The sequence below is a fragment of the Lytechinus pictus genome, chromosome 3 (genome assembly GCF_037042905.1).
Source record: "Lytechinus pictus isolate F3 Inbred chromosome 3, Lp3.0, whole genome shotgun sequence".
Lineage (NCBI taxonomy): Eukaryota > Metazoa > Echinodermata > Echinoidea > Temnopleuroida > Toxopneustidae > Lytechinus > Lytechinus pictus.
This window is the reverse complement of record NC_087247.1, coordinates 12,925,558-12,937,721: the sequence shown is the minus strand read 5'-3', so window position 1 is coordinate 12,937,721 and position 12,164 is coordinate 12,925,558. Positions and strand designations below refer to the sequence as shown.

At 37.3% G+C, this 12,164-nt stretch overlaps 1 protein-coding gene across 1 annotated transcript; it reads right to left on the bottom strand.

Annotated features, from left to right (window-relative positions):
• Nucleotides 1–2,444: 2,444 nt before the first annotated feature.
• On the bottom strand, nucleotides 2,445–11,647 carry LOC129255883 (integumentary mucin C.1-like). The gene is made up of 4 exons (XM_064097944.1): nucleotides 11,369–11,647; nucleotides 5,493–5,553; nucleotides 4,269–4,550; nucleotides 2,445–2,938 (listed from the first exon to the last, which is right to left on the bottom strand). Exons 1-4 carry the CDS (start codon nucleotides 11,645–11,647, stop codon nucleotides 2,445–2,447), a joined length of 1,116 nt encoding a protein of 371 aa, XP_063954014.1.
• Nucleotides 11,648–12,164: the final 517 nt, after the last annotated feature.

Below are 12,164 nucleotides of genomic sequence, written 5' to 3'. Positions count from 1 at the left end.
CACGCACCTCAGGGCCCTCACACGCACACACAAGAGATTTACAATGAGCATCAATTGACTCGATCAAGCATTTTAATCCATTTTAAGTGGAGGTGCCGTGGCCGAATGGTCTATGGCGACTGGCTATACATGGAAAGTCCGGGGTTCGATCCCCGACCACGGCACCTAAGACATTTTATCCCGCATTCAAATAAATGAAAATGCTATACGCATTATTGGTAAATAGGTGTGCACTTGTTAAAAAAAAAATCCAATAATGTTTGGAAAAATAGAAACACACCAAGAAATTTCTATCCTTACAAATTTAGTTGCTTTATTGTATTACAACTGTATAGCTGGAAGATATACCACATAATATGGAAAATAGATTATACATATATACTTCATTTTACCTTGGAGCTTCCAAAGCGACAAGGTGTGGTATATTTTCTACACCTTATCTATTATTCTTGTATAATTCAACCAATGTGCAAAATGTAATCACCATATTCTTGTTATACGTATATTCAAAAATTGTATATGAATGGAGAAGAAACTGATCAAATCAAATGAGAACACAAATGTATTTGAAATATTATGGAAGGAAATGTGAAAAACAATATGCAAATATTTTTGTGTTACTATTATGCATAAACTTCTTTTTAAAAGAATAATCCAGTCATCTGATTGGTGCGGTCATATATTTCACTTTGCCTGCAAAACAATTATAGTAACTAAGGTGGTCACCAAGGGAAATTGGCATAGTTTACTACAAGATTTTTGCGCGTTGTCACTTAGTAACGGTCATATTAAAAAGAAATTTGGTCGAGATCAACATTTGATTACATCAAAAAGTTTGCTTATTGCAGAGATTTCGGATACCATAATACTAGCGCGATTAAACTGATAATTTTCATATTATAGAGATATATATCTAATTACACATAAATAGAATACGTAAAAAGGGTTGCTTATTGCGGCGATTTCGGATACCATAATACTAGCGCGATTTAACTGATGATTTTCATATTTATAGAGATAATCTAATTACACATAAAGAATACATCTTAAATAATCTTATATGACAAACTTGCGCATCGTGACCTATGCGCATGCCTATGCGTGTCGTGCGCGCGTGTGCGTACCGGAAATGGCATATTCGATATATTCGATACGATAGCACTCTTGACTTCTTGTTCTATGATCCCTAATATGTTACTGAATATTGTTTAAAAACAACACTAGCCTAAGCCTACATGTATAGGAAAGAGTATTGAAACAAGTTAATCGTTGATCAATCATCAAGGCTCGCAAAAGTCAGGTAAGACCTAATGTTAAGTTAGAACAAAAAGCTAGATCTAACGCTATAGATCTAGATCTATATAACTCTAGTCTAACGTTAGTAAGTTAGGCTAGGCCTAAGTTATAGCTATAGATCTAGGTCTAGTTAGAGTATATCTAATGCAAAAACACTTCACTTTTCTCTGTACTCGTCACCAGTTGCTCGGCTGAAGTGCGTTGGCTCATTTTAAGTTAACGTTAGGAAAAAAAGACAATCCCAGAAAAGACGACTAATGTACAGTTAGATCTATTCCTAATAACATGAATATAACAGATCTAACGTTAGAACTTTTCACTGTTAAAAATAATATAAACAACAATGTTTACTATGTGAATCGCACAGTAGTTGTTTAAAACAATTTAAACAAGTGTTTAAAATCTTAAACAACGATGCCTCAATTATTGATGATTAAATATTTGAATTAAAACTGTGTTGTTTAAGATTTTACACCCTTGTTTAAATGTTTAAACAACTACTTTGCGATTCACATAGTAAAGAGCGTTGTTTAAATTATTGTTATCAGTGTAGATCTGGGATTAGCTGTTGCAATACCCAGTAACTGTTCAGATAGGTCTAGGCCTAGATCTCTTTAATATTTAAATCATCAGGCCTATAATCATAAAAAATGTGGGCTGCTTTAATAAATAATCTAGACATATTTCAAGTTTGTTTCCCGGTTTGTTTCGGCTCATATGCTCCCGTACCGCCCGGCCTGACCATGTCCTCGGTCAAACTGGCATCCTCCATATGCAGTCCATATCGATATTTACATGTAGATCTCGATCTACCTGGTAATATAGATCAGGCCCCGTCTTACAAAGAGTTGCAATTGATCCAATCAACCTTACCTATATGGAAATCTATCAATGTCATATTTTGTTTTCTTCAGGAAATGTGCACTATGTCCTTTGTAAACAAAGAGGAGTATACAGAATTGCCAAGAAAACAAAACAAAAGACGAGACCTATGTGAAAATACATATAGAAAGCGTTTTGAACAAACGGGCATTTTAGATGTTGGCGTTGCTGGCTTTCCATAGTTGTGGTTGATCAGATCAATCGCAACTCTTTGTAAGAATACTGACTATTCCAAGTTATGGAATAGGAACACTTTCCAATTCTAGCTATGTTGTTGGCTCAGTCGGCGGAGTTGTTGGTGTGGTCGGTGTTGTAGGTGTGGTTGGTGTTGTAGGAGTGGTAGGTGTCGTAGGTGTAGTGGGTGTCGTAGGAGTAGTTGGTGTCGTAGGAGTAGTTGGTGTAGTCGGAGTCGTCGGTGTGGTAGGTGTAGTTGGTGTGGTAGGTGTAGTTGGTGTTGTCGGAGTGGTAGGTGTCGTTGGTGTTGTAGGTGTAGTTGGTGTTGTGGGTGTTGTCGGAGTGGTAGGTGTCGTTGGTGTTGTGGGTGTTGGGGTTGTAGTGGCAGCTGATGTTGTAGCTGCGGTGGTTGCATCTTCATCAGATGTGTCACAATCAGTTTCTGTTGTTGCCTTCTCTGTTACCTCGGGCTTGGCTGTTGGTGGTTTGGTTGCAGGTTGTTTATATATTACATGTACGAGACCCGAGTGTGAGCCAGAATGACTACCAGAGAAGGAGCCGCTGCGGCGAAATCGTTGATTTGTTTCTAATAAAAAACAAAAACAAAATAAAGATAAAGTAATTGTGGTGCAAGCATAACTTGCATTTACTCTGACAATCTAAAAAAAAAATCCAAACTGCAATTAATCCTTAAATGTTTGACGACTTACATCAGAGGTCCAATTGTTGGACTCCAAAAAGAATAAAGAAGTGAGGGGGGGGGGGACAAAATATCAGACTGATAAGATATAATAATCATCATAATAAAGTGATGATGTTTCTAGACTCATTGCTCTTGCAGGGTCCGGGGGACCCTTTCATCTAAATTTGTAATCTGACAAGTTGTAAGATCTGACAACTTTACTTGATTCTGATTGGCTGGGAAGTGCAGTTTCTACAGTAACATTCGGACAAGGCGTTCCATGAAACGCTCCCCGGTATTGCACCAGCTAGGGGAAAGCACAAAAATGAAATCAGGAAAGAATACATCTTCTGAAATAGGACGACCATCACGATCATACCAAGAAAAAAAACTCGCCCTTTTAAAACTTTTTAAAGAGGATTTCCGCAGAATGTCTACGACTAATTTGAATGATAAACACAATTATATCCATTAAAAGCAGTTGGGATATTAGTTTATACTTGGTATGTACATTCATAAATCCTAATAAGCCTGCTCGATCAGAGAGCAACAAACAAAATGTAATCATCGGTTCATTTTCTTTCTTTATTTTTTAAAAAGAATAAATAAATAATCTATTTTCTATTTCTTTTGAAGAAGATTTTTTTTTAACATAATTACATGCATGCGTGTTGGAGCGCAATAAATTCTCTGAAAATAGCAATCTTGACAATCTTAGATTTAAAAAAAAGAAGTCATTTTAATGAAGCGCATGGGACACCGGCACTAAATCCCAGGTGCAATATAGCAGTGGCACTTTCACGGGACAGGCAAATTAATTGGCATCATCTGATCATCAACGGAAAAAAAAGAGAGAATGGTTTTCATTCAGGTGCATTCCTCTCTATCACCATTCCCCTCTTATTTCCTCATGGAAAACTCTTCTTCCCCTATCTTTTATTTTTCTCTGCGTTTTCTCTTTTTTAATCACTTGAAAGAAAATAGCATGAATGTCGCCCATGGCCCCTGTAATAACTCCTGCCCATGCCGACCATATTGTTCCCACTAGAGATTGGCTTATGAGCTTTTGTGGGTTATCCTCTTCAAGCCCATTGGTTTTATGAAGTCCATTGTTATGTTTTTATGACGAGGCAAAAATCATGAACCATCCATCTATCAACCAATCATTCAGTCAGTCAATCAGTCAGTTAATCATTCCATCTATCCATTAATAATCACTACATTAGTGACTCACCTCCGCAATAATCGATGTCAAATGTATCCCTCCCTAAGCAAACGTGATCGAGCACGGCGCAGGCTGATCCGAACCGCTGACCGTCACCGTCACAGAATTTATCTTTGTGCGCTTCCCTAAGATAATGGGATACCATGTAGTCGTTGACCACCGGCATCGTGCTCGTCATCAGCTCCTTGTCGCAGTCGAGGATGTCCTCAGGCTTGAAGTGAGGGCAGAGCTGCGAGAGATAGCACTCGACGACGTTCCTCGCGATACTGCATCCCAAATCAATGGGGTTGGCTGGAAGGTATAAATCACAAGATAGTGATAATAATTACTTACGTCTTACCTCAAAGATCGCACTGAAACATTATTATTTTTTTTTCGTTGACACAATCAATATTTGCTTCTTGTCTGTGTAGAGGAAATAAATGGCACTATGTCGTTTCCAAAAAGTGGCACTATAAGATCGCACTGAAACATTATTATTAATTTTTTTTTTCGTTGACACAATCAATATTTGCTTCTTGTCTGTGTAGAGGAAATAAATGGCACTATGTCGTTTCCAAAAGTGGCACTATAAGGGGGGGGGGGAGTGTACCGCATATTATTTTTATACATAACCCTGAGGACAGTCCAGTTTTGTCCATGTTAGATAACGGGAACTTTCCAAAGCAAACATCGAAGGATGCAAACAAATTTCCTAACCTAATGCCAGTCTACCCCCATCTCGGGGGCTAAATAGGAAGGGATGAAGGGGGTGGGGGGGGGGGGGGTTAGAGCCCAGTTTGCCCCTAAATCCACGAAGGTGCACAAGGCTAAATGCGGGGCTCCTGGCAAAACACCGCGCCGGGAAAACATTGCTACATAGAAAACATTGCTCTTTTCTTCAAATTATATATGATACATATTATGTTTTGTTCATATGGATTCCATGTGCCTCTATCATTATCATTAGTTTCTTTTAACCAATGGCAACTTGTCAATCGGCGAACTTGTGAAAGTTCACAAAGTCAGACATTCAATCAGCTAATCAAAGCTAAGTATTCCACCCGTACTAGCCGTTGACCTACGTCGAAATCATAGCCTTTGCAAAAAGTCGAGCCTTTCATGAAGCACTTCGTCAATAACAAATTGTTATTAGCTAATCAGATCGTAGGGTTTCAGTAGCTGATAACGGCAGTGACAAATGCTTCGTGAAACGACCCCTATATTTGGGGCGACTTTTCAAAATGATCTCACCTGATGAATGAAGTGCGATGGAGATGCTGATGAGGATAGTGGCAACGATAGCGACCTTCATCTGAAAGAAAAAACAATCGGTTGAAAAAAAATATGATAAATGTCGGATATAACCATTGTAAATGCAAAATATACATTCAAAGATGGGGTAGCAGACAGCTAATCAAACCTTATACCATGGGACTTTGGCGTCAAATTGCTGAAAGCTTTGGCCTATAGCTAATCCCTGACATACAGAAGGAAGAGGGGGCGGGGGCTTTGGTGCACTGCCCCTCCCCAAAAATTCCAGGTCCAAGGAAGAAAAAGAAAACGGAGGGGAAGCAGAGGAAAGGGTGAAATATGATATCATTTTAAGATCATGTTGAAATCTATCACTAATTTAGAGTTTCATTTTAAAAAAGACCAAAGCATTCGTTCGCTCGGTCGAAATTTTGTCCGCATGCGCCGTGCTTGGGCCCCTTCAATCGCTTGGCTTATGAAGCTATACTGATGATAGTTTGAAAATATAGTTTTTGCATTTACACAAATTTTATCCTACCAGTTTTGTGTGTAAATCATATTTTAAAAATAAAAGTAGACAAATGTAAAAACAAATTAAAAAGAGGGAATGATGCAGATACTAAAACATAGGAATAGCAAACGTAAACATGGTAAAGTCTATAGCATCTTTTTAAGGGAAGGGAGAAGAAAAGGTTTATTCGTATAGCACTAACCTTGTTGATGTACTTTCACAGAGCTGAAAATTCACAAACAATAACTGCAGTAAAGAACAAAAAATTCGGCAAAATATCTTATCGAATGAATTCAACTACTCTAAAACTCATATTTATATCATATCAGGATGATAGAAAATGCGAAGTATGATATTATTTGTAATGAATCAAACACATTAATTTGATTACTTTTGATGATATGTCAAGTTTCTGAATCTACCTGTCTAAACCATAGGTGATAAAGAGAATTCAATTCAATGTTGTTTTATATTTCACTTATTTGTGAAAGAATTACTTATGATAGTTGGTCATTAATCTAATCTAATAAGTCACTTGTATACACGGCTAATACGATCTTTGAATTTAACATATAATAAGGCACCATGAAGTCCGAATTCTACCTGTCCGCACTTTAATTTATAAAACTTGTTCAATCCAATATAATGTTGTAATGAACTTTGCAAATTGATAGTTAATTACCAGAAATTCAGAATAATGTATCAACTGATCAAATAAATTAAAGCTTAGGCATTAAAACAATGTAACCTGTTACCAAAACACCTGACAACGTTGCTACTTCAATAATCGTAGGATTTACTTTGAAGAAGCGAATTCTATTTCGTTTGTAACGATATAATAGCAATATTTAATCATATTACTAAATAAAGTATTCCGGTAAATGTAATGTACCTGCAGAGTCGATTGTATAACTATTATTACATTAACCGGTGAAACGAAGTATTGAAATTTTGCCAAAAGAATCCAGTCCCTTTGACAAGGAGACATACAGGTGAGAACAGTGTCATAATGAGCCAGAAATTTTGAGGGGGCTCGATACGGCGTATCGCATTTTTATTATATACAAAACTCTAAGTTTGTGATAGATTTTGACATAATATTCAGAAAATAATATCACAATCCCTTTCCCTTTCCATTTCTTTCCTTTCTCCTTTAATTTCTTGGTCATGATTTTTTTTGGGGGGGGGGGGGGGCAGGGAGGGGAAGAGCCCCCAAGCCCCCACATCTGTACGCCAGTGGGTGAGAATGTGAAGGGATTCATTCCAAACGGCCGAAGCTTAATCCATTTTTATCAAATTTACATTTTTCTTCAAATTTTGCCTTGATATATACCTTGAAACGGGACAGAATTGCTCCTTTTGGATTGTCCCTGAAGTTTGATTTGTTAACGAGGATTACCTATTCTCTTTGTCCACCTTTATTTAAAAGTGTATAATATACACTGATATTATCACATTATATTTTCATAATAATGAAAGAAATTGAGTTTTCATTCGGAAAGGAGCTAAATCTGCTATGATAATTTAAGATTTGCTAATTTAACCCATACAGAACGCTATATGTTGCAGCTGTCTCCAATTAAGTACACCATCACAGCAATTTTCTTTTATATTATAGGAATCGATAGAGTTTTCTATATGCATAATCATTTGTATGAGTAATTTGGATAAAATCAAAATATCATTTTCTTTAGAAAAGATATGAAATAGTTTTTCAATTCTCGACAAATAAACCTTAAAAAATATAATGTATTCCTTGGTTGTTTTCCACTGATTCCACCCCTTATGTATTCAAAGTGTGGATAGAAATACATGTAATGAGTCGACAGAAAGATAGATAGACAAGACTGTCACAGACAGACAGTCAGACAGACAAACATATAGATAGATAGATAGATAGATGGATGGATGGATGGATGGATGGATGGATGGATGGATGGATGGATGGATGGATGGATGGATGGATGGATGGATGGATGGATGGATGGATGGATGGATGGATGGATGGATGGATGGATAGATAGATAATTAGATAGATATAGATAAGAAGATAGATAGGTATGTAGATAGATAGATAGATAATAGGTAGATAGATAGATTAATAGATGTAATGAGTCGACAGAAAGATAGATAGACAAGACTGTCACAGACAGACAGTCAGACAGACAAACATATAGATAGATAGATAGATAGATGGATGGATGGATGGATGGATGGATGGATGGATGGATGGATAGATAGATAATTAGATAGATATAGATAAGAAGATAGATAGGTATGTAGATAGATAGATAGATAATAGGTAGATAGATAGATTAATAGATGTAATGAGTCGACAGAAAGATAGATAGACAGACAGACAGACAGTCAGACAAACATGTAGGTAGATTGATAGATGAATAGATAGATAAACAGATAGGTAACTAGATAGATAGATAGATAGAAAAATAAAAATTATCGTCGTCGTCATCATCAGCATCATAATCATCATCATCATCAACATCATTCATCATCATCACCATCATCGTCGTCGTCATCTTCTTCATCATCATCATCATCATCATCGTTTTCATCATCATCACTATCACCATCATAATCATTAACAACAACGTCATAATCATGTCTCACCATCATTATCATCATCGTCGTCATTATCATCATCGTCAACATCATATTATCATCATCATCATCATCATCATCATCATCATTATCATCATAATCATCATCATCATCATCATCATCATCACCACCACCACCATGCACCACCACCACCACCACCACCACCGCCATCACCACCATCAGCAGCATCACCAGCACCAACACCACCATCACTACTAATTTAAAATTGACAACTTAGACACGAAAGGCTTCAATGTTTTCAAATAAAAATAATCTATTATTGAAAATGGAAAAAGTTAGACACAAGATCTACATATTTTACATCGAATGATAAGATTTCTCATATACCTCATACAATCTCCCATGTATATAATGCTCAGTTTGGCATTTTTGTACCTACTTTTTAAACATCTTCCTTTCCGATACTTCGAATGGCAATTCAATGTTCATGTGCTCGTGTAGCAATGGTAGCTGAAATGCAATATAATGGTGGAAAAATGAGGCCAAGTACTGCATCTGAAATTGGCAGTTCGGGTAACGAGGATAACTGATATGCTTTTAGATATTTAGACATAACAACGGATACATGGCTAGCAATGCAGAGACAAATCTCTTTTAACCCGTTGCCTCCTGCAAAAGGGTTGTTTGGTTCCAGTTGTGCAACAAAACGCCGGAGTCAATCGATTAACATGATTAATAATCAGGGGTTCGATCCCCGGCCGCGGCAGCTATGCCCGTGAGCGGGGCATTTAATCTACAATGCTCTTTTACCCTGCTTTCAAATAAATGGAAATGCTATAAGCATTAACTAGGTAACTAGATGTGAACTTGTTCAAAAAATGAAAATAATAATGATAGTAATATTTCATTTTGTAATTGTTGAAACGCATCAGTATTAATTTCCAGTATCTTTGAAGTTTGATGTATAATTTGTATAATTATATGGGATATGGATTTATTGTATAATTTATAATCATGTTTCAAATAATTTGTACAACTTGTTTATGGAATGTGAATATGTATTTTGATTTGAGAGAATACAATAAAAACATCCTTTAAAAAATAATGTAGTTCGGAGTAACTCGCTACCGTAACCATGGTAACAACTAGCGCGGTACATCATAACCTGAAGAAAAAAAACACTTACGGTGTAAACAGAGGAAATCCCTTTTCAATGCTCTTTCATATTTCAAAATGTAATTTGCTCATCACATGGCTGTGGTCCGTGTTCACGGCGACCTTGACCTTAGTACACTTTTATTTGTAAACAAGATATATCCTCATCCTCCCGTGTCACATTTGGCAGACGATACTCGTGTGCACACCTAATACCGTCAAACTTGACAAAATAAGGGGAAGTAAAAATAATTCGTTGAATCTCATTTGGCACCCTTATCACGTTACGTACGTAACGTGCCCTATCTTGAAAAAAGACATCCTTTTTACGTGTTTTCTTGGTCGCGCATGGTATCCACTCGTCAATGTAAGTGGCCCCCCCGGGTCTTTTGCACACCATGATCAATATCAAGCCCCGGTGTTTATCAAGGTCGACTCCCGATATCCTGGAAACAGACAATAGGTATGCCCAATTCAAAGGTCACCCCACTTTTATATTTGGAATTCGATGCTCTACGTTAAAAAGTTTTACCAAATGGCAGAACGTGTCAAGAAAGTTTTGGCTGAATTGATCGCCGGGCAAAATCTTGATTTATAAAAAAAAGCAAACAGTATACATCGAAATTCAGGCTTGTTCATGACCGTACACTTATATTTATTTTGTTCCAGGATGGGAAAAGAATGCGTTAATTTACATTTTCAGGGCTTGCTTAATAATCCATGTATTTATGGCTTTCGCCAAGTAAATTAGATCCCCTATTAGATCGCATAATCGATCTGAAGTAAGTAAGGCAAAGAAAAAAAATATTGAAACCAGCTGGCTTTGAACTCATGCATCTACTTACTGCTGACAAGCGAATCGACCCCGGGTCGTCACCGGTCCGTGCATTTCGTAAAATGTTCTAAAATTTCATGTTTGCAGAATGAAATTCGAAGCTACAGAGCTAGGCATTTTCATTGTTTTCTTTACATTCTTTACATTCTGAAAACTTAAAACAAAAAGCAGATTTTTAAAGTTAGAGGATTATACATTAACTCCCGTCGCTTCGTACGGCCGTTGCCCAAAACACCAACGCGTTGGTGTTTTGGGCGATAAAGCATCTAAGCCTAACCATGCATGGACCCTATAGCATGGCTAAACCAACTACCAGTTTTAGGGGGTGTTGCAAGAAAATATTTGCGATCAATTGCAAATATTCTGTTGCAATTTTACAACTGATAGATCAACGTTAGTTATAGCAAATCAGATTAAACTCCTTGTTTCATGGAGCCAATTTGCAATCAATCACTAATTTACAATTAATTGCAAGACATATCGATTTAGGAACCAAATATAGACTTGCAATTGATCCTAAGTTTCTGGCAACACCCCATAAGTGTAATTTTAGGGTCAAAGAACGTAAATGTCAAAAGGCATGTAGAGCAAACATCATTTCGTAAAGGTATCAGAGACAATCAAGTGTTGATTTTGTAGAAAGCCTATACATTGTAAAGAGAGAAAGTAATGTTTGCTTTCTTTAATCGCTAGTGATCGAGGTTGATGACTGATCGCAAAGATTTAGAGCAAATTGTTTTATCCCAAATCACCCCGTCGGATGGTCGTCCCTGCTCTTGTTCTTGTGGTAGTTACTAGCGTGGTTGTTGCTGCGGTGGTGGTGGTGGTTGTTGTCGCTACCTGTGCTGTTTGAGATCGCGTCTGTGTAGGTGAAATCGCCGTTGTCGTTACGATGCCCATGGTTGGAGTTGTCGGTCGTGTTGTTGTCTGCTGCGTCTGAGTTGCTTGGGTGGTGGTGGTGGGTGCGGTCGATATCCTGGTCGTGGGGAGCGGTGTTGCAACAGTTGCAACTGAAGTGCTTTTTACTCTGGATGTTGCTAAAGCTGCAGTTGCTATCCTCTGGATTGTTGACATGACAGTTAAAGGCGTTGTTGCTTCTCCGTTCGAAGTTGCTATTGGAGTTGCAGTTGTCCCGGGTGTTGATGCAGTTGTTGCTTTTGTTGTAGCAGTTGTTACGGTAGAACGTGTAATACAAGTCCTGACCACAATCTCTGTGGAGTGAGATATTTTCTCCCCAGATGTACTTGTTGATGAGGAAATGACTCCACGTTGTCGCTCAATTGAAGTTTCTGTTGGGGTAAAGATATTTACGAAGAATTGGATTTAACACGATCTCTCTCAATGTTACACCCTTACTTAGATCATGTGTAACTTAATGATTTATGACGATCAATTCATGAAATAAACTCATAGTAAAGTGGATCATCATGTTCACTCATTATGTAATCTATTCAGTTATCCTCCCCTCCTTCTTCTTTTTCTTCTTCTTCTTCTTTTTCTTGTTCTTTTTTTTCTTTTTTTCTTCTTCTTCTACTCCTTTTCTTTCACCTTCTTTCTTCACAAGGCTACCCCTCAATGATTAATTACCCAT